The 24,084-nt window shown below is 33.0% G+C and overlaps 1 protein-coding gene across 6 annotated transcripts in view; it reads right to left on the reverse strand.

Moving 5' to 3' along the window:
* Positions 1-17,344: 17,344 nt before the first annotated feature.
* The window catches only part of LOC107443255 (transmembrane channel-like protein 5), a 127,215-nt gene continuing 120,475 nt past the window's right edge, over positions 17,345-24,084 (reverse strand). For 4 of the 6 annotated variants that reach the window (XM_043053597.3, XM_021148247.3, XM_043053600.3 and 1 more), the window contains one exon: positions 17,345-23,579. In XM_043053597.3, the coding sequence (XP_042909531.2) occupies positions 23,317-23,579 (263 nt within the window). In that variant the 3' untranslated portion in view covers positions 17,345-23,316. The remainder of the gene's footprint in view (positions 23,580-24,084) is intronic. The other 2 variants (XM_043053601.3, XM_071181559.2) reach the window with 1 other exon arrangement.

Below are 24,084 nucleotides of genomic sequence, written 5' to 3' on the forward strand. Positions count from 1 at the left end.
ATAAAAAACACTGAACAATCATCTTTTTCAATTTTAATAGCTGTACTAAATATTGATAGTAAATCAACTAAATCTTTAAATTGATCGATTTAAAAAATTATTAATAAACAGCATTAATGTAACGGCCCTCACCTGCTCCAGGGACTTCTGGATTGGGTTCAAAATGACAAGGCTACGGAGTTGAATATTAGTAGTCGTAAACTCGAAATTGGGTCGGCTGTGCAAGGACTGTTATAAAATAAACTAATAAATTTGGCCGGGAAAGCCTGGTTGATAGGGCGTTGGACTCGTGTTCGTGAGAATGGGAGTTTGAATCCAGCCGGCAGAAGAATACCCATGTATAAAATGGTGACTGGTGCATGTTAAATCTGTCGGGGTCACAAGTTCTCATAACAAAGAAATACCTCTGGGTACAAATCAAGCAATTCCCTTGTCTTCTGGATTGGGTTCAAAATTACAAGGCCACGGAGTTGAATAATAGTAGTCGTAAACTCGAAATTGGGTCGGCTGTGCAATGATTGTTATAAAATAAACTAATAAATTTGGCCGGGATAGACTGGTTGATAGGGCGTTGGTTTCGGGTTTGTGAGAATGGGAGTTTGAATCCAGCCCGCAGAAGAATACCCATGCATAAAATGGTGACTGGTGCATGTTAAATCTGTCGGGGTCACAAAGTCCTCCAAGTTCTCATAACAAATAAATACCTCTAGGTCCTAATCTTGCAGTTCCCTTGTCTTCTGGATTGGGTTCAAAATTACAAGGCTACGGAGCTGAATATTACTAGTCGTAAACTCGAAATTATGTCATTTGTGCAATGACTGTTATAAAATAAACTAATAAATTTGGCCGGGATAGCATGGTTGATAGGGCGTAAACCCAAAATTGAGTCGGTTGTTCAACGGCGGTTATAAAAAAAATAAAACTAAAAATCAAATTATATTTTCTTGTTTTCTTTCTAACTCTTTACATATTTTCTAGGCACATTCAAAATTTCATGTTTCTAAGTCTTATAGATTTTGTAACGTAAAGAAAAAACAATTGAGAAAAAAATTCGCAAAAAAATCATTAAAAATTGCAAATAAAATATATTCAAAATGAATCTAAAAAAAAAAAACTCTGTTAAATATATAGTGGCCCAGCACGCCAAATTTTGACTCTGTGCTTCAAATGTGCTTCTTTTGTAACTTTTTCCCTCGTTTAAATGATATATGTGCAATAAAAGAAAGGTTCTACATAATAGTCTCATCACAATTAATATATTTAACAATAAAGTAATATTATCAAATTTTTAAATAACATTATGTTAATACTCAGCAATAAAAAATAGTGACAGTTTACTTTAGGTGTATAGAAATGGAATTGAACTTATAAGGGCCCCATCATTTTCAGTAGCTTAGGGCCCCACCAAGCTTAAATCCGGCCCTGCAAGGAATCCAGCTCAATATACGCACATGCGGACCCGCAAGTATTTCATCAAGCATGTAAAACAAATGGCGTTTTCATACTCTATGGAACAACAGTACGATGAAATAGATTGAGGTTGAATTAATTGTGAAAACGTTGAATAGGACAATATCTTTTTGCATAATTCGTGGTGAAAATCAACATGGTAAAGAAAAAATATCTTATTTTGGAAAATAGAAAATTAAGCACTTTTTTAAAACACCTATTGAAAAAAGCACCTTTAAGGGCTTTTAAAAAACAGAAATCGAAAATAAGCACCTTTTAAAAACTCTACGCACCTTGTGCTGATTAACCAAAATAGAACTACAAAATAAAGTGAAATTGAATAGAAACATTCATCATATACAGAAAACAAAAAAAAGTTTAGATAAAAATCAAATTATATTTAAATACGAGGAATAGAAAAATTACCTTTTAAACTATCGTTCCTCTCCAGCACTTTGAAAGAGAGACTGAAACTTCCCGCCACCTGAAAGGAAAAGAGGAGAAAAAAATATATATAAAACAAAAATAAAAAGTGCGGGAACGAATCACAAGAAAAATAAGAAAATGTATCGATATTTTCAAGTTATCATTTGAGTAGATGTTTTTCACTGCGACATTTATTATCAAAAAAGGAATCGGCGTCAACAGATTTTTGCAAAAAAGGGAAAAAAATGTAATTTAGAAAGAATTTTAAGTTGAAAACTTTAAAAACAGAAGAGGATGATAAGAAGAATTTAATTGAATCATACTTTGAAAAAATATTACTTTTTAAATATTTAAATTAAAAGTGATTACGAAAGGGAAATCATATGCTTACTAGGGCATGAATTACACGAATCATTTTTTTAAAAGTGTAATTGATTTTCTTATTAAACTTTTGGAATTATTAATGCGAGAATTGTTCCTTTAAATTTCTGAAATCAACTCTAAGGACACCCATACAAGTATGAATACTGACTATCTAGCGCACGGACCCTAGACACTCATTACTGGACACCTGCGGCGACTTGTTAATCCGCCTAAACGTAATCATCACGTCGCTGCTTAACATAGTTCCTTTACCTGCACAAACTCACTATTTTCATTTTAGCATCTCCCCTGTTCCCTATTTTAATCCACAGCATAAGTAATCGGTGAATTTGAAATTTTTGACGAACTTTTTTATTTGTGGTGGATGAAATTGGAACTGCATTGTTTATCGGGGCACCTTCACCGGGGTGCTTATCTCTGGTAGAAAGGTTGTTATTGTCAAAGAATACAAAATACCTGAAGTAGAAAGTATACATGATGATCGGCGAGATAAAAAGATAAAGCTAAATCTTATTCTAAGTAATTAAGTAAAAAGAAATAAGTATCCTGGTGTCGAACTATCTGGCCATAAAAGTTGGCGAAAGAATTCTTAAGGCATGGCGCAGGAGGTTAATGCCTGACTCATCTACGGTTTATTTGCAATTGAGGAAGGGAACATTTACATGGGTTATTTACAAAAGTAAATTAACAAGGCAAATTTACAGGGAATATTTACACGTGAGTATTAACATAAAAAGTTTATGTGAGAATTTTAAAAAGGGAATATTTGTATAAGAAAAATTACTTATGAAGAAAATAGGAATAATAAAAGATTAACTCATAATTCCTTGGAAAACGTGCAAACATTATGGGAGTTCAAATAGCATTTCTCGAGAACTCATCTTATTTTTTGCTATTTTTCCTCAGAACAATAGGCTGAATAGTGCTGCTATCTAGCGATTAATTATTCAATTAGCAAAAGCTTTGTTTCTGTTCAAGAATTGGAAGCGTATAGCGCTTTCATCTAGTAGGCAAAGGTCTTTTTTTTAGCAATTCTGTTTCTTTCAAAAATGTAGCCAGAAAGTGGGAACTGGAACTAAATTGGTATTACGGGGCGCCTACACAAAAAGTGCTTATCCCCAGTGTAAAAGTTGTTTTGACTAAAGAATAATTTCCTTGTGATGAAAAGTTTACATGACTTTTTATGAAAAAAGAAATTCGAATTCTGTAAGAATTAAATCTTAAGATTAATAATAATAAAAAAAAGGATTAAGTTCCATAGATCCGGTTGCTGCTACTGGCTTTCGGAAAAGTCATGAAAATTTATCGAAAATTACGTATGATTTTGGAGGCCAATTTCCTGACTTACCTCAGGTTTATTTACAAATAAAGGGAATTATTTAAAGGGCGAATGTGCAAATGATGATAGCAATGCAGATGGATTATGATAACATACAATGTGATTGATGAGGGTCACTTTTTAAAAGGGGATCTTATTTTATTTACAAAATATACAATTATTAAATTTCATCATTCAAGTATGAAATTTCATCCTATAAATAAGATGGGTGCATGAAAAATTGAAAAAATTGTAGAAGAAATAGAAGGATAATTCTTCTTTTGAAAGTTCAGAAAAGATTCATAATTTTTAATGCTCTTTTCCAATAACTAGTAACCATCTCGTGGTGTCCTCTATTGGTTGAATTGAGAGTTATTCAGGAGCCGTAAGGTGCTTCCATCTGGTGCACAGTTGCTTTCCGGAAATTTAAGTTGAAGTCCAATATAATAATGAAGGGGATTAAAAGATAAGTGGAAACAATATTGAAGAAAAGGGAATTGAAGAAAAGGGAAACAATATTTTTCTTGCTGCTCCGTACAGTTGAGATTCTTCTTGAGATTTCTACTTATGAAGAAAAGAAAAAGATATAAATATTAAATATTGGAAGATTGTATTATAGTTGGGTGGGTCAATTTTTAACGCTGTTCGGGGTCTGTATTTGTCAGATTGATGATAATAATCATATATTGGTAGCTTTTTTGAATTTCAACACTATTAATGAAAATTAAATTATTATAAAATTTTATAGCTAATTTTTGAAAATATGCGTTGATATTTTTAAATCTTTACTAATGTTGGAATTTCTGTAATACCAGGGTGCGTTAGTTAAATACCTTAGTGTTGTGTTTTGAAGAGTTTGAATTTTTTTGAGATGGGTTGTAACAACACCACCGTATATTGCACATTCATAGCTGACTATGGGGCGTAATTTCATTTTATAAAGCAATAGCTTGTTTTTAATGTTTAATTTTGAGTTCCCTTCAGAAAAGATCAGCAATAAACTACAGACCCATAAGCTTGCTATCTGCTATTAGCAAAATTGCAGAAGAAATCTTCCTAAATAAGATCAGAAATCACTGCACAGAAAATAAACCCCCCCCCCCCAACAATTTGGATTTCAACCACAATTATCAAATACCCACCAAATATCAGAATAACGGACCTCATCCACAACGACTTCTTTAATAAAAAACACAATATTTCTTGACCTTGAAAAAGGCATTCGATAAAGTAGGGATCGAAGGGCTTATACACAAATTATTTTCGCTAAATTTTCCCTACACCTTTAATTTTTTTTATAACCGTCGTTGAACAGCAGACCGAATTTTTCAGTTTCCGACAACTAAGGTTCAACTACGTATCCTTGTAATTTTGAACCGAATCCAGAAGATCCAAGGAAACTCCTGGACCAAGTATTGGAAGAAACTTGCCTTCGTGGAAGGACTGTATGAAGGAACTAACCCGCATTTGCGTTACTCGGAGAGGAAAACCACAAAAACCTCCCACGGGTAGTCTGATGGCAAGGGGATACTAATCCATGATCCGTCTACCACTAAGGATATTTTGCGTCAGCACTGTGGTCTCTCGAGCCGGGTGTGAAATTCGTATCGACTTGCCATCACTGAGATTCAAACCTGGTTCATCTCATTGGAAGGCGAACGTTCTGAGCCCCCACGACTCCCGCATCTTTAATTTTATTTCGTATTTTATAACCATCGTTACGACTTCTAATGTTCAACTGTGTAGCCTTGTAAATTTGAACCCGATCCAGAAGACAAGGGAACTCCTGGATTAGGCATTGGGAGAAATCCTGGATCTGGTATTAGAAATTTGTCTTTATGGAGGACTTTTTGATGGAACTAACCCGCATTTGAGTTACAGGGAGAGGAAAACCACGAGAACCTCCCACGGTTAACCGGACATCAAAGGGACTCTAAACCATGATCCGTCCACCTCTGAGGATATTTTACGTCAACACTGTGGTCGGTGCAAGCTAGATGTGGGTTTGTATCGACCAGCCATTGCCTGGATTCGAACCCGGTTCATCTCTTTGGAAGACGAACTCTTTATCCCCTGAGCCATCACGGCTTTCACACCTTTAATTAAACTTATTTAATCCTCTTCAATTAATAGAACTTACTTTGTCAAGGTCGATAATTTCCGTTAAATACCAATAATATAAAAAGCGGCGTGGCACAAGGCAGCAAGATAGGACCAGTACTCTTCTTATTAATGATGTTCCCAAGCATTAAAACGTAATATTGGCTCTTTTCGCATTTATACTTTTTTTTACTTCAAGCGTAGTTCTCAGGAAGACTATCAGCTAACTTCTGGAGTCTCAAGAAAGTTTTATTTTATTTTATTTTATTTTTAAACTTCTTTTCTCTTTGAATAGATTAAACATCATCTAGTATCCATTCCTTACTGAAGACAGAATCACAAATTGTAAATTAAATCCGCCAGATGAAAACACTTTCTGGCTAAAGAACTTGGGTGAGCTGCCTATTATTCTGATTTTTAATGCCTATTATTCCTATTTTTGATGCCAATTTTATTAATGTCTATTTTTCCGGGCTCTGCTTCGATTTTTAATTATAGCTGTTATTTCTTTCGGTATAAATATGTTTCTTGCATTACTAATTTCTTTTAAGTATTTATGGCGGGCCTCATTAATTGCACCAGTAAACTCTTTTACTTTGATATCAATTTCTTCGGTTGTGTTCATAGGGTTAAAATTCATTTCTGTATTAATTAGGATTTCCTGGAAGCTTTCCCAGACTGTTATATTTTTATTTTCGGGTGGAAGTTGAAGGTGTATTATGGCAGGTCAGATGCTAGTTCATTAATTGCTTTTGAATGGATTCCGAAATCAATGGTGTTTGCTAGATTTGGACCAAACTTGGTTGGGGTAACAAGATAAACCATGTCAAGCTTTACTTTGGCTATAAAGTCTTGGAATCTTTTACCATTTCTGTTTGCTAATGGACAATTCCAGTCACGGTACTTGAAGTTACCGGCTATTAGAATATTGCTATTGAGACTTAAAAAGGTTTTCTAAATCTAATGTGAATGCGATATCGGCATTTGGGTTTATATAAATTGAAGTTATGAGGTAGTTTACATTAGTTTCGAATGCAGTGGCGTTGCACTGCCTGAGTAAGGGAGGGGTGAAACTTCTGTTTGGGATGAAGTTCTTAATAAACATACCGGTACCGCCTTATTGTCCTCTTTTGCAATGGTTTCTGGGGATATGATAAAAATAATAATTGCTAATTTTAACTGAATCATTAATCTTAAGTTTTGCTTCTTATATTAAAATAATATCCGGACTGTATTGTTCAGAAACTTTGTTTTTAGAACATTAATTTTTGGTTTGAAGCTGGTTGAGGAGATTTTCTGCTTTTTTCTATATTATCATTTATGGTTTTTATGTCTTGACTGAATATATTTTCAGGGTTTTTAAAAAACCATATTAATTCGGATATTTGCTCTAAGGCTTTATTCCTGGGGCTTGAGTGGCTACCAGGCGCGACGGCAGGTGGTGGATAGCCGAATGTCCTGTAGCACTGACCGGATAGCCTCTGAATAACATATAGGAGGTCGCGAATCAACTCCCGTAACCCAGGTGTTATTCGACCCGTGCCTTGGGTGAATGGCACTGCGGTTAAAGTGTCCTAATGGAGCCTCTAGTTCGACTGGCGAACCTCTAGAGTAATAGCCTTACCCAGCAACTCAGGCAATACTGGGCTGACTTTCTTTACCTGAACTTTTTATTTGAGGTAATTTATGGCTGAAAATGACGAAAACACAACTTAAAAAATTACTGCTTCTGCAGGTGAAATTCCCAAAGTAGACCGTTCTGCAAAAGGAAAGGAAACTAAGGAAAAACCAACTGAAGGAGAAGAAATGAACCCTTCATCAAAAGAGGTAGAAATGACCTCTACCCAGTCAACATCTCAAGTGGGGTAGGAAGCTATTAATAGCATGACTGCCTCCTTGGGTGGGATCAAACTTAAAAAAAGATTGTCTGGTGCACAGAAAAAGAAACTTGCCCGAGAAAAGAAGATGGCTGAAGGTACCTGGGTGGAAAACCCAAATCAAAACAGAGAGGCGAGAAAAGACAAAGGATGGAACAAGATGTGGCCCCAAAAGCTGCCAGGAAAGAAGGACCTGAAGGTATAACCTTTAAGGAAGCTCTAACGGCAGTTAAAATGGCTGTGATTCTTGAAGGACGTCCTCTTGAGAGTTTATCGGAAGAACAGGCCTTAGACCTTGAGTTCTTGATAACTAGAAAAATTTCAAGAAATGAAGAGGGTTTTGTCTCCACTTTTCTTTCTTGTAGACTAGAAAATGGGACACTTATTATCAACTGTGCAGATCTGGGGAGCTCTAAGTGGCTGGAACAGACTGTAGTTGAGTTAAACCCCTGGCAGGAGCAAACTCTCTTGGTGGGAGAGGCAAGGAAACTTTTCAGGACCACTAAGATTATTGCTAAACTGCCGAAAGTCTGTAGTAAACTGGAGCCCAAAGAGGTCCTGAGAAAGATTGAGGCACAAAATGGTGGGCTTACTCCAACCGAATGGAACATACTTCATCGGAAGAATGAACCATCAGGACAGACCATCGTCCTTAGCGTGCCTGAACTGGATGCGGCTACACTTGGCAGAAGGGGATATAAATTTTATATCGGACTTCATCAAGTTCAAGCAAAAGTCCTAGACAAACCTTCCAAAACTGATTGGGGTGAAGGTTCTTCAAGCCAACATCCACCACAGTAGAAGTGGCACCACGAACCTCACCAAGAAATTTCTTGATGAGGAGGATTTTCACCTGGCCCTGATCCAAGAACCTTGGCCAGTCAGGGGAAAAATCAGTCGCCTCAAAGGAACAAAAGGTAAGCTCATTTATGATCTTAATAGTGAAGCTAGAACATGTATCCTAATAGATACAGATATTAAGGTTCTACCTCTTAAGTGCTGATGACACCAGGCAACCAAGTGGAGGCAACTAAGTTAAGAAACCGGTTTTTGGTCTCTCGTTTGTGATCACACGTTACAACCTTCGTTTGTTCAACCAACTCTGAATAGTCCAATACCAGAACTTATATTTTTCAATAAAGTTTATTGCTAAAAGCTCTTTTAATTTTCATAGAAGCGATTATTGACGATGTACTTGAAGTAGGCATTGAGCTGATAGCTGAGGTTCTGAAAGAAGAACTAGAACAGAAAAAAGGTGATTTAAAAGCAAAATAATTTCTTTTGTTTGCTTTCAAAATTTCATTAGTACTCGGAAATATCTGTCAAAGAAATATCTATCAAAATGAGTTTAAAAAGCTTAGCGTTCAAGCTATATAATTTTGAATTTTCAAATATTTAAACAATTGTAATTAGTAATATGCTAGTTTTTTTTCATTCACTTTTAAAATTCAATAATAATTTGTAACTTTTAATATTTACACAGAGGAAATTAGTTTATAGGGAATTAGTTTATTCGCATAATCTTTGTTATTTATGTCCCAAAAACAAGGATACGTTTGAAAAATTTCAAAAAAAAAATACATATATCACTAGAATTCCATTTAAAACTAGTCATTGTTAGAAGATTAAACCAAGTTTAAATTTAAAAGATAAAAAGTCAGGATGCGTCAGAATCAGCACGTGTATTTTGTTTACTAAATGGTTGCTAGTTAAGGTTGAAAGTATTTGGAAACTACTATATGACACGTTTCAACTAATCTGGTTGCTCCACTAAAGTTGAAAGGTTTTAACTTCAGTTGCTAGTTGAAAGCAACCGGGCAACCATCATATGACACGTTTCAACTTCACCGAAACCGCTAGTTGCATTCAACTAGGTTGCCTCGTGTCATATAGCCTTAACAGATTTTATTTATAGGGATTTAACAGCAGTGAAAGTCAGACTCAACATAGAGGGAAGAGACCGAGAAATTGTTTTTTGCTCAGTCTACCTACCCTATGAGGAGAAGGCTTCACCTGATCAAACACTGCACAAACTCCTGCAGTTCCGTGCAGAACACAGCTTGCAAGTATTCTTAGGGCTAGACTGCAAAGCTTACCATACTGTCTGGGGCAGCACATACACAAATAAAAGAGGTGAGTGTCTTTTAGAATTTATTCTTAATTACAATTTATCAAAACATCCATTTTGAAATAAACTCCAATATAAATCTTGACCGCTGCTTCAGAGACCCCATGACAACAAATTGGAAGAAATTCCAAGACGATATCATGGGGCTGACTGAACTGGGTGAAAATCATATTAGAGATAATTATGATCTAGAAATTACAGCAGAAACTTTGCAGAACAAAATTCTAGGTTCATACAATAAAAATTGCCCAATACGTACGAGAAAAGCAAAGCCCCAATGTCCTTGGTGGAATAACTCTTTGGAAACTGAAAGGGCAAACGCCAGAAAACTTTTCAATAAAGCAAAGAAACATGGTGAGTGGGACAACTATAAAAGAGCCCTCACCAACTATAACAAAAACGTTAGAAAAAGCAAACGAGAATCCTGGAGAAAGTTCTGTGAAGAGGTAAATTCTATCTCTGAAGGAGCTTGACTCCAAAGAATCCTTAGAAGGGATGAACCCTTAATAGTTGGCACCTTACAGGATGAGGATGGCAACTTTGCTACAACTGGAAAAGAGATAATGGAAGTTATGGCCAAAACTCACTTTCCAGGAGCCATTGATATGGATAGCAATGAAGGACAGCATTTCATTGGCTCTGTAAAAAGAATACAAAGAAATCAATGGACCTATACTAAGAATATTATCAATCAAGACAATGTCAGGTGGGCTATCTCCACCTTCAAACAACTTAAGAGCCCTGGACCTGATGGAATCATTCCTGTAATGATCGAAAAGGCAGGAGATCCTATCATATCTCTGTTAACCAGAATTTACAGAGCCAGTCTGGCACTGGGACATATTCCAAAGCTATGGCAGAAGACCAGGATTCCTAAACCTGGCAAAAGTAACTATGACCAGGCTAAGTCTTTCCGACCAATCAGCTTATCTTCTTTTCACCTCTTCCTTTCCTCCTCAGCTTATCACTCCTTTGAAGAAACTCTCGCCGCGCCAATCCTCCGATATTCTCTAGTGTCACTTTGGCGCAAAGCTCGTACTTTTACTTCAAGAACAGAGCGTTCGGCCTTACTAGCTCTAACTAATATTGGAGCATTTCTTCTTGTGACATATTCTAAGACATTCATTATTTTCTATAATGACTTTCCTCAGTTTTTGCCGTGAATTTACAAAATTTTAAAACTATTAACGAAATGCCAGTTTGCGCGATTGCAACTTGCAAAAATTCTGATAGAAAAACAAAAGGAAAAAATATAATTTTCCGCTTGTTCCCTAAAGTAAATGAACAACTATGTAAAGAATGGATTCCGAAATGACACAGTTAATATAAAACAGCAATACGTTTTTTCTATCGTTAAAAACTTATATAAAAATTCGTTATCTAAATAGAAACCGCCTCGTTACTTCAAAACTGCATGTGAAAAAAATTAAAAAATGGATGAAGAAAATTAAAACGTAAGTAAAAAGTATAAATAAAATATATAGTGTACAGTTGAAATTCTCCTAATTTCATAACTAATTTTTGAAGTTATACTTCTTATGCGACTTCCAACAAGGTTGCATTAAACGTTTAACGCTACATTTTCATTGGCCGGGAAATTACGTGGTAGGATCCAGTTTTCCCTTATTCATTTCCATATTGTTTTGGTTCTCACTAGCATAAAAATAATGAAAGTCATAAAAGTATTGTTTTTCTATAAATATTTTTTTAGTTTGTTTTGATACACATATAATTTAATAGGGTAGTATTTTTTACTTTGAAATTTAGTGGATTCCAACAAAAATAAAAATCAGCCACCAAACCCATAGAAATGTTGTAAATGACTCGTTTCCTTTTTGGTCCCGTTCCAAATTTAGGGAATGACAAGGCTTGACCTTCAGAGAGCATTGCCTGCAGGACAGAGCCGTTTTTATGTTTATAGGGGCCCTTTATGAGTAAATTTAGAAAAAAAAATCTAATTTTGAATAATTTTTAAAAATTATTTTAAGATTAAAAAACATATAAATTAATTATAAAAGCTTATCACATCATCAAAATCAATTTCCTGTAAGACATACATTTTGCTTTGCAGCTCAAAATCTGTAAGATTTAGAAACATCAAATTATGAAGGTGTGTAGAAAATATGCAAGGAGTTAGAAAGAATACGAGAAAATACAGTTTGATTATGTTTTTTTTTTTTGTTGAAAAACTGACTCAATTTTGAGCCAATGTTTAACTACGTAGCCTTGAAATTTTAGAATCAATCCAGAAGACAAGGAAACTCCTGGAACAGTACCCAGAGGTATTGAATTGTTATGAGAACTTGTAGGAGTTTACGATCCCGACAGATTTAACATTCACCAGTCACCATTTTATACATGGGTATTATTCGGCCGGTTGAAGTCGAACTACCATTATCACGAACAGAAGTCCATTGCCCCTACCAACCAAGCTATCACAACCATTTTCACAGAAATGAAATCAAAGTGAAGTTCCATATAATAATGCTTCCATTATAAAGTTAATTTATTATTAATTCAAAACTTTGTTTAACATTCAACATATTAAATGTATAGAATATTTTTGAGTGATTGTAATAAATAAAATAATAGTGTAAAATAAAGTTTTAAACACCACGTTTTTCATGTAAACGAGAGAAAAAAAGAAATAATACTATTTTGTCACACCTAAAAAAAAAAAAATTAAAAGCACTTTCTTAAGACTGAGAAAATAACCATCGTTATAAGAACGAAAGCTAGTTATAATAATTATAAACTAGGAGGCTTCGCCCCCTGCTCGCTTGCGCTCGCCAACCCCCGGAACTGCTTTAGCAGTTCATTTCGGATTGCTTCGCAATCCGATGCTCGCTCATTGGATACGTTCTTAACGTCTAGCTTTTGTATACTTTTTTGAACACTGAAGTTCCGAAAACTTTTCACTGAAGAAAATTCTAAACCTGTGCATTTCAATATTAATTTGAAATTGCAAACAGTTCACATATTTTTCTTAATCACACTATTCTAGATTTCAGTTGTTGAGAAAAGTAACTGTTGTAAGTTTTGTTTTAAAGTCTTTACCACCAGAGGGCTAAAACCATGTGTTGTAAAGCAATATGAAATAGTACTGAACGCCGGATGTAAAGCATCGGCTTCGATGAAGATAATTTTGTGAGAATTTTTTTGATAATTCGGTGAGAATTCCCCCGATTAGCCATATGATGCTCACTACGTGCTCTTGTGCGCCGAAGCCTATCAATTAAAACGTATTAGCGTTTTATAATATAGATTAGCCATATGATGCTCACTACGTGCTCTTGCGCGCCGAAGCTTATCAATTAAAACGTATTAACGTTTTATATAATATAGATTAGCCATATGATGCTCACTACGTGCTCTTGCGCGCCGAAGCCTATCAATTAAAAATGAAAACTGTTGCCAATGCGAGAAAAGAAATATCACCGGTTTTATTGATACATACGTACGTATTAGCGTTGTATATAATACTAGGAGGCTCCGCCCCCTGCTCGCCAACCCCCGAGAATTGCTACGCAATCCTATGTGGTTCACGCCGTGAACCATGGCTCGCTGCGTTCGCTCACCAATGAACACAATGTTCTAGCACAAAGGCATAATATATTATCATCAAAGACATAGTATTTTATCATCAAAGACATAGTATTGTACTTATGTAGAAGAATTCTACCAATGTTCTTATTGGCTTTTAAAAAAGTATATTAGCTATTTAGATTGTACATGGTGAAAAAATCAAAACATTAGCTAAATAAGAAACATATTAGCAAAATAAATTATCAAATATTGCTTCACTAATATTCTGCATTTTAAAGCGTGAAAATTCAATGCATAAATAAACGCGAAATACAGGGTGTCTATAAAAGAACTCCGGGGTTTTAAAAATTCATATCTCACTAACTATAAAAGATAGCAAAATTTAGTCGATTTCTCTGAAAAGAGTAGCTCAAAAAGTTTTACTCATACCAATTGGGAATGTTTGTATCAACTGTTGGCGGCGCTGCAGGGCGTTGACCTTGAAATGGCGTCGCGAAATTTGAAATGATGGCGACTCCGCAACAAAAGGCTCAATGTGTTATTTGGCTCATAGAAACGAAGTCTTTAGTTACCGTACAAAGTGCAGAGAAAATTCGTCATGTTCAACATCTCAGGGAACGAATAGTCAATTGTGTGGCAACCGTCCCCCCACACATGCTCGCCAGGACATGGGAAGAGGTAGAATACCGTTTAGACGTCTGCCGTGCCACTAACGGGGCTCATATAAAACTTTACTAAGTGTTAAAAAAAACTTGAAAATGTAAGCTTTTCAGTCATGTATAAAACATGTATGTACACCCTGTATAAAAAAATTCAATGCATTCAATACAAACACTTAAACGTTTTTTAGACGTTTAGGTAGCTCCCAGTAGAAAAATATCAATTCAACAGCGGCCTTTTAAAGCATTCTCACTTCAATTAATTAATTAATTCCTAATTGAGTTTAAATTAAATATTGTCATGTTTTTAGTGCTTGAATCTGAATAGAACAACCTGATAATGCTCACTCTGGTTATTGTTATCTGGTTGCTCACTACGTGCTCTTGCGCGCCGAATCCAATCAATTAAAAATGAAAACTGTTGCCAGCGCGAGAAAAGAAATATCATCGGTTTTATTGATACATACATACATACATACGTACGTATTAGCGTTTTATATAATATAGATAGATAGATGTTATTGCTAATAAGAAAACTTAATATAAATTCACGGAGAACTGTCACGGGTATCCCAATATTCTCAGAGATTTTTTTAAAAAAATAATTGATTATCAATTCCGTTTTTATACTGAATTGAGCTTTTATATATATGTCTTCATATTCTCCACAAAAATTCGTTAAGTTCGGTAACTTTTTCTGACATGAATATTAACTTGAAACCCACAATGAAAATACTTTTAGCAAAGATTTTAAAAACTCATTAGAAGACATTACTGAACACTCGGAAAGTTTGAATAACATATTAGGCTATATTTTTCAGGAAGTTTTTTTAAAAAATAAAACACCAAAAATGTTAAATTTATTTTCCTTTTGCTCTAAAATCGCAGAATACGTGATTAGCGTTAAAAACCCTTCAAGGAATTAATTGAAAATTTTTTATTTCCCCCAGATCCTTTGAAAAAGCGTTAAATTTGGCAGTTATATAAATTTATTTATTTTTTGTAAATTTACTTTAATTTTAATTAAGAAAAATATTTTTTATCTGTATTGATGTTCTTAATTACATTTAAGGAGAATCAAAATTTTATAAGTGCGTAGGGGTGCTTGAGCTCACTCATCAGAACCTTTGAGGCTCTTAATCCAGCCATGCATACTCTGCTGCAACATGTCGAGAATCTGAAAAGCACATCCTCATAAGAATCAGGGTTGGGAAAAAATTTTAAGGAGTTGATACCATCAAGAACAAATGCTCCTTATAAACCATCAATGCAAAATTAATAAATATATATAGTTTTACATTGTTGCGTTGCATGTTACTTTTGTCTCGGGCTCTGGAAAATTTTTCTGAGCCAAAACTTTGTCGTCCAGTCCTGTCCTTGTGTATCATTCACATTCAGAGTATCACAAATCCGATGTTGTATCAAAAACCCCATGGATCTCGAAGCATCCATGAAATCCAACAATTGCTCCCAAACTGTCAGTTTAAAATCAATTGACAATAAATTCCATCACCTACGAGCCGTTACAATATGTAAAAATCCCATTTCGATGCAAAATTTCAAATGTGATGTTAAGAATGGCAACTTGACGCTAATCAAAAATCCTCAACACTCAATTTTTTGCTCGACCCAATATCCCAGCCGACTGAAAAACCAACCGGAAGTGACGTCATAGCAAGCTTACGATTCTGGGAACAAGCAGAAACGATTGCTTAGACTCATCAAATAACACAAGATTCGTTTTTCTTGAGGTTATGAAAAATTGTATGTTGACTTGTGATACTTTTAAACAACACATGACCAGAGACGAGCTAGAAAAATTACCTGAAATGAAGAACATCGGTTTGGGAAAAAACTTTCAGGAGCTGAAGCCAGCAAGAACCAACGCTTCTTAAAACCATCAGGGTAAAATTAAAAAAAAAATTAGTGTCTGTTGATTGAACATTTCGTCTTTGGTTTAGAAAATTTTTCTGGACTCTAACCAAAATTATTCTCCGAGTTCGAGTGATTGATTGTTGCTTGGCGAGTGTTGGGTATTCTTGTTAAGGCTTTAACAAGTGCGAAGGAGATTTGAGAGCAACTCTTCTACAACAGAGATGAAATGACATGTTCAGGAAATTACCTATCCTCGGTGTGCTTCACAGCATTCAGATTTTGTTTTAATGCAGAGCACATAAGGTGGTAGCTGGCTCTTCAAGTGTTGTGGGGGCAGCCTTTGCTTTTTACCCTTCATTTGTAGAAAAAACCTTGCACACATCACTCCAAACAATGACGGAATACTATCACTTATCGCTGTTTAAGGTGTTGATCATGTCGTGCAACTCCACCTTTCAATGCGCCACTTTTTTAGAATCGGTATTTCGTTGTCACAGGCAAGACATATCTTCCTGCACAGTTGTTAAATTGTCTCTTCCAAACAACTTTGCGCATTTTCAGATGGTTTGGGTAGAATCCATGAACACACTGCACTTTTTCTTACGTTATAATGAATTTTTGTTTCCTAAATTCCTTTGCTATATCATATTTTTTGTAAAACCTTAGATTCTTCCGCATTAATTATCGAGAAATTGCGATTTTCCATTCAAAAAACTCGCAAAGATCAAGAAATGATGCATTTACTTTCATTTATCGCAAAAGACATAATAAAAATAAATATACGGAAGGTGTTTTATTTATTAAATAGAATTCCAACGTTTGAATACTTTTTTTTATATCGTTTGAATACTTTTTTTTTATATTTGGTAAAGATAAAAATAGTACAAGGTAAGTGAACTTAATGCAGGTTTGAAAAATGTTTTAAAGGAATAGAAATATTAAATGAGGGGTTAAGGGAAATTACCGGGGTGCTACTTTCCTATCCAATGGTGTTTAACCACAGACTCAGCACTTAAAAAAAAAAAAAAAAAACTATTTTTTCTAGTTCAGATTACAAATTTTAAGAGCTTGTTAGGACCATTTTTAAGCTAAGATTGCCAAAAAAGGGTGGATTATACATTAGCTAATTATTTGTGCTGTTATTATCTGAGGGATTACAGACGTTCTTTTGATACAGCAATCCTTTAATCCTCAAAATATTATGAAGAGTTTCCACTCCTATTTCGTTAACGGAGCAAGTAACAACAAATAAGTAAGCTGCAGCTATGCTTGCAAAGTCCACACTACCAGGGAACCTCCTTTATCTCCACTTCTCTATTTTTTTTATTTCCAGCATTTAATACTTTTTTATATAGGAAACAAACAGCACTGTTTATGTTATAAACATAAATAAAGAAGTAAAAAATAAACAATTGAAAATTGTGTCTACGAGGGGGACCTTTTTTTCTAGTCACTCAAATTGACTTCAGAGTGAAGAAGGTATCACAGTAGTAGAATTCACAACTTAACTTTATTTTTAGTTTCAATATCTATCTCCGTGTAATAAATGGGTATATCATAAATAGAATAACTACACAAAGAATGATTTTTTAAAAAATTTTTTTATTCACTAATAAATATATTGCAAGAGCGATTTAGAATGTGTCATCCAGAATTCTCCTAGCTTGACATTTCAGGTCAGATTTTCCACTAGGGAAGTAAAAATAATAAATAAGGGAAATAATATTTCAAACATTTGTCAGACAAATGCAACACAAGCTTTGTGTAGACCTATTCTTTCAAATTTAGTACATTATGACACATAAGTCAGCGGTGTCAGTTATATATTTTTACCAGATCTGTATAGTTCGAACAAGAACGTAAGAGGAAGTTCTTTTCAGGGTATCCACTACAATTATCTTTGAAAATAGTTGCGTTAGTAGCCTTAAATATAAAAAAATAGTAGTATAAATCGCCTTCTCAGAGAAATAACGAAGCTACTTTTTCCATCCATGTAGTAGCTTTTTGAAAAATTATCAAAACACCTAAATTGAAACATCACATAATACAAATGTACAATACAACAATTGAAAATGTAGATACTCTATTTATCCCTAATTCTATCTTTAAACAGAATATTCAGAGAACTTAATTTAAGTACACATCATTCATTTAAATATAAGTGTACCAATTTGTTTAAGAAAATGACGATAATAAGGATTTAAATTTAATAACGTATTTAGATTTCAGAATTCAGCATGAAACTAAAACAAATAATATAAATGATAGTTATTTTTTTAAAAATAAGCATAATTTTTATTTTCTTGTAATTAAAAAAAGTTTTTTGTTTACATTTAATTTTTTAAAAAGTAACTTGTATTGAATTTCATTTAATTTAAACTCAAATAATAGTAAAACAACTTTATTAATCAATTATAATTTCTTTCAATTATAATTTCTTCCAGGAAGAGATCTCAACCATAATGAAAACATACTTATTAGGAAAAAAAGTGTATTTATTGATTGCTGCCAATTTTAACAATTACATAATTACAAATTTTAATTTTTAGAAATTGATATATTATTTCATTTTAGTTTTATTGTATGAAACTTTAATATGTACATATTTTATTCATTTAAGTTCAAATGAACTCATATTTTAAACATACCCATATTTTATAACAATATTGCTAACAAAGATCAATTCTTTTTACATATTCAGATTATATTTTAGTAATAAAAAAATAGATAAAAATAGTGTCAGGAAAAGTTTGAAATTGTATGAATACATACTGTGATATTTGATTTTTAAAACACCAGAAAATGAATCCTTTTTTTCATTTTAGTTTGTGAGCATGATATTTGATTTTTAAAACACACGGAAATGAATCCCTATGTTTGACTTTAATATGAACTGTGATGTTTGATTTAAAAATCTCACCTGTGTAAATTTGTACTATCAATCCCCCTTTCTATTTAGTCTACTTTTTTTTTTTATCTTTTAAGTAAATCATCTAAGTTTTGTATTTTTATTGAATATCAATTTTATTGAAATCTATCACAGGTTGCATAATGTGATGTGAAAATAAAACATAGCAATTAATATTCATGCAACTTTAAAATCGATTAAACTACTTCAAAATCAACATTTAACCCTGTACCTAAAGGGGTTATTAATCGGATAATGGTTGGAAGATGATGCAAATAATTTAAACACGCAGGCCTGCCAACCTTCTTGCAAAATATTTTATAGAGGGACATTAGACATTTAAAAACCAAAGCTTTCAGAATTTTTGTCAGCTATTTAAAAGCTTTCCCACCAAAGAGATGGAACAAAAGTGTGGAAAATAAGTTCAAATTAACAAAATTGAATATTAAGTATCACAAGAATAAATTTTTACAAAAACTGTATTAAGTCCTGAATACAGGGTTATTAATAAATTCTCATCTTAAATTACACTACCAATCATTTACATATAGTCTGACAATCACCAAAAGCTTCTCTCTTGGTTGCTGGACAGTACAGAATTAAGTATGAAACTGCATTAGAAAATGAAAATCACAGTATGCAAAACATACACTTTAAGTTACTTAACTTATTTGTAACATACCAATAAATAAAAAGAAAAAAAATTTGAATTTTTTTTTGGCCATACACTTGCATCTTTTTATGTGATGTGAGGAAGAAAGCTACCTACATACAAAAAATTTTTTTTAAATTCAGTTTCTTTTCTTTGAAAGAATTTCTTCAAATCTATTAAAAAATATGCATTTTTGACAAGGCATCTTAACATTGCAATGCTTTCCATAAAAATTAAGAGCTCCAACAAAGAGTGGTCAGAATGAAACAATGTGGAAGTGATTAAAGCAAAATGATGAAAAAATAGAAATGAAAAGAGGTTTCAGTACAGTCACCGCTAGCGCAGGCTCTATGATAGGTTACACAGCTGCTTCAAAAATTGAATGATTTGAGATGACAATCTATTTAAGTGCTGTACATTGAGGCTTTTGTTTGGAGTGGTGTCACCCTCAATGGGATTGGACTGCAACGGAACCAGTGATGAACCCAGATTTAGTTTAGTCAGTGATGACCATCTTTAAGAAGTGCGGATATGATAACTAATATTGATCCAGTGCACATGTAATGCCACTCATGGCAGGATCCATATTTCAACAAGACAGGAGTGCATTTGACCAGCTTGATCCCCAGGTTTCTCACTAAACAAGGGAAGCATCAAAGTCTGGCACCTCCAATATAATAATTGAGAGGGAGAATGTTAATCTGAGATATGATATACAAAATGCGTTACAAAGGTTGCGTCAAGGTAGTAGTATCTCCCTCATGGCAGGCCAAATTTATTCAAAAAGTATGAATGGGTATTTACAATAAGCGGAATCATTCAAAAAATTATGTACAATAACTACAATAAGAGAAAAAAAACAGTAGAATGATAACTAAATTTGTATCAATAACATTTGGTATTATAAAGATATTGAAGGCCATTTAAATTCAAGGATAGATGGCGCCAAAAGACAGAAGATGGATCTAAGTGTGGCATTAAAAATAAAGAGTTTATTGCGTAGGGAGAGTTTTGATTGTTAGCTTGTATCATATATCGAATGTAACACAAAGATAATTAACGGCTATTGACCGCCGCATAGTATTAAACAATGTCAGAGGATCATGGATTTTCCTTTTGATGCCTAGGATGATAGCCAGACACTTAACAGTATTAATTGAAATTTTCCAGTCTTTTAGCCAATTTTCGAGAGTAGTGATAAAAAGTTAAAAGTGAATGATGGCTGATCCATGATAGCAGTATCATCTGCAAAAATAAAATCGTTTACCTTTAGGAAGTCACACAGATAGATGAGGGGGTTAAGGAGAGATCAGAGAGCTTATGCAGAAGGATGTGAATCATGGTGTCGGGGAATTCAAGTTGGATAAAGATGTCTAAAGCTTTAGTGACGTCTAAAAAGAATGCCACTGTTAATTTCCTATTTATGAATTCAGTTGGTTTATTGTGGTCATTAGGGGTACTAGTAAAAATTTTAAGGTATTCACTGTTAGGTTTACCAGTTATTTCGAAATTTAGAGATTTGTTAAAAAAAATCTAACATTTCAAAGAAATTTTGCTCCATTTAGAACATTATTGGGTTTAGCTTGGGTGCATGGATTAAAATGAGAAGATTGAAGGTTTATATTGGATTGGGAAGAGAATGAGTGGTAAGATTATCAATAATAATTTCATTAGATTCTGAATCAGGATTATCTGTGTCGTTATTTGAGAGCGGTTGAAAAGGATTAGAACTCTTTTTAAGTAGGTATGCAATCAATCACGTTGTTTGGGTAGCCCTTTTGTGGGGGTCACCCTGTTTGGCAATAATATCATGTAAAGCATTTCTGAACAAATTAGTTTTATGCTTGATAGCATTTATAGGTTTATTGTCATTATTAAAGAACTTTTGGTTGATATCAAAAAGGTTGGGATAAAAATAAAAACAGTATTCTTATAATTTTAAGAGGATAAAAACTCACAATAATGCAATATTTTTAAAAATTAATAGAGAAATCATGGTCTGAAATTGACTTACCCATTTCTTTTAAAATAGCATTTCACTTTGTTGATTTCACTGATTCTATTGTGCATAACAAACACAACATAATAAGTGCTGGGAATGAAGCATAACCCTGAAGGGAAAAATGAAATGAGTAGAAGAGAATGTCCTCTCTCTTCAAAATCAAAATAGGGATTTCCTTGTCACCAAACAAGCATATCTGGGAGTGAAAATTTGACAACCCCCAAGTCTATTTGTTTTACAGTAAGTGGCAAAGAGAAGGTACTAAAAATGTTCATTTATTTGAATTTTTTTTTCTGCAATAAATGATATTTTTTTAATGCCTTACTTACATAAACCTTGTAAAATTTTACATTGTAATCATATATAAAATTTTGTTTCATTTTGACAATCTTTTCTAGGAGCTCTAATCTTTATGCCAATGAATGTATACATCATAATATAGTTAAGAAAAGCATCACAAAATTCTAGTTATTTTAATAACTCTAATGTTTGAAGAATATAAATTTACAAACATAAAACAAAAATGAAATAGCTTATCAAAAGAAGCAAAAATGCAAATAATTTAAATACAAGACTGTCGGAGGACAAGATTAAAATGAATTAATTAAAAAAAAAAATAGAGGATGCCTCAAAAATGCAATTAAAATCATTAAATAGAAAGGTTTTTGTTTTACAATAAAATCTATTCAGCCTTCTCCGAAGACACCTTGGAAAAGGTCAATTGTCGGGTTTTCAACAAGACATTTAGATAGGTAACAAAATGTATGCCATGATATTTCATTCTTGATTAAATGACTTAAAATGACGCTAACATAAACAATTAAAACACATATGCAGGTATGCATGTATTCATCGAATGCATGCTGACAAACTGGTTAATAATATTATTGTAAACCAAAATATACAAATGTTTTATAGACACACATCAAATTCAGAAGGATAAAACTATTGTGTTTCCATGCATAAACACAATTCCAATACTCAACATGACTAGAATATGCAATGGGTACAAATTATACACTTCAGAATCAAGTAATTGTGTTCAGTAAAAAGTTGCAAAGTCAAATTCAATGAAAATGATTACATACATAACATATAATACAGATCAAGAGTTAACTAAAACAAACAAATATATATTTTCTTATTAGACATTCATGAAATCAAAATAAATACACACTAATATATAAACAATAAAACACACAAAAAAAAGTTTTGTTATTAACCCTTTTTAATAAGTATAATTTAAGCAGATCTCCTCATCCATTTAATACGTATGATTTAAAGTATATGTAATGACAATCAGTTGTATTAAAATTGATTTAAAAATGACATCTAAATTATTAAACTAGAAAATCTGTAATTGAACAGTTGAATTTTTATTTGATTTAAAATTCTATACATTCCTGGGTACGGATGTACAATAACCATGCTTTTTCATTCATAAGAACTGTGTGTGAATATCATTTTTTGCACAGCATTCTTTTGTTTATTAGTATGAAAAGGTTATAAAATCTTGTTTAAAAATTAAAAATCTATTTCATTTCACTTTTTATCCTCACTACTCCAAATACCACTTTACAAGACAAAAAAAAATTTTTTTTTATTACATTTATTTTTAATAACAATAAAAAAACATCAATTTTTTTTAAACTTTACAATGTTAACTACAAGGAAATGTTTGTTATTTTTAAAAAACTCCAACATAATCACTTCAGAAAAAAAATATTCATGATTCAAATAGCTTTGATTGTTGCATGAAAATTCTATTCCAAAAAATTTTAGGTCTCTTTCTGTATTTCATTCAAAAAGATCATTTCCATTTAAGTTTAAAATAAAATATGGTTATTTTCTAGAGAATTGAACAGGATTTAATATAATAAATTAGAGACCTTAAAAAAATATATATTAAAAGAAAAGAATATAAATATAAAAAGGTGAAAGAAAAACACATGAAAATTACTATAAGCTCATTCTGTGTTTGTACTTTCTCTTTTACATGTGATTTTGACCTTGTAATACATGCCTAAAACCAGGTTGATGGGGAGGAAAAGGAGAACCTCGATGTGCCTCGTTGGGGGAATTCTGCAGAGGACTGCTGTGGGGAAGCCTGTTGATGGGAACGTCAGCAGGTATGTAATTGGGATGGTATTTTCTATGAATGGGTGATTCTAGGGATTGATCAGAGTAATCACTGTAGGCTTCATTGACAACAATGTTGTTATCAGTAGGCATTCCACGAGCAGATCCATTAGATTCTGAAGAATCAGGGGGAAAATAATGTATTTTTAAAAAGTCCCAAATAAAATATACTCAAACAAACAATAAATATTCCCTTTAAACTGAAAGAATATTTTATTTGTAGGGAATTTAAATTGAAAGGTGGTGTTTAACTTGTTTCTTTCTTAAACACAATAATTTTTCAATTTATTTAAAGTACAGTCCGCAAAAAAAAGATATCACCCTGAATAACTTTTGTTCTAATCATTGGATTTTCACAAACTAAGTATCAATCTTAATGGTTTCTGGGGGTGACCTCAAATATGCTAATTAATTAGTGCTAACTATTAATTAAGTTACGAAATCAGACACAAAAACGTACTTTCTCTGAATAAACATATATTTTTTTTTACATATTTGGAATCTAGACACTTGAATTAGGGGGGAGTAGACAAAATTTTAAAAAAATTGGGTGGTAAATTGGGTAGCAATAAAGGTTTATATATTTGGCGATAGTCCAGAAAACCGCCAAAAAAAGTCGCC

Source organism: Parasteatoda tepidariorum, chromosome 4, assembly GCF_982258835.1.
Source record: "Parasteatoda tepidariorum strain Cologne lab strain chromosome 4, Ptep-v5.0, whole genome shotgun sequence".
Classification (NCBI taxonomy): domain Eukaryota; kingdom Metazoa; phylum Arthropoda; class Arachnida; order Araneae; family Theridiidae; genus Parasteatoda; species Parasteatoda tepidariorum.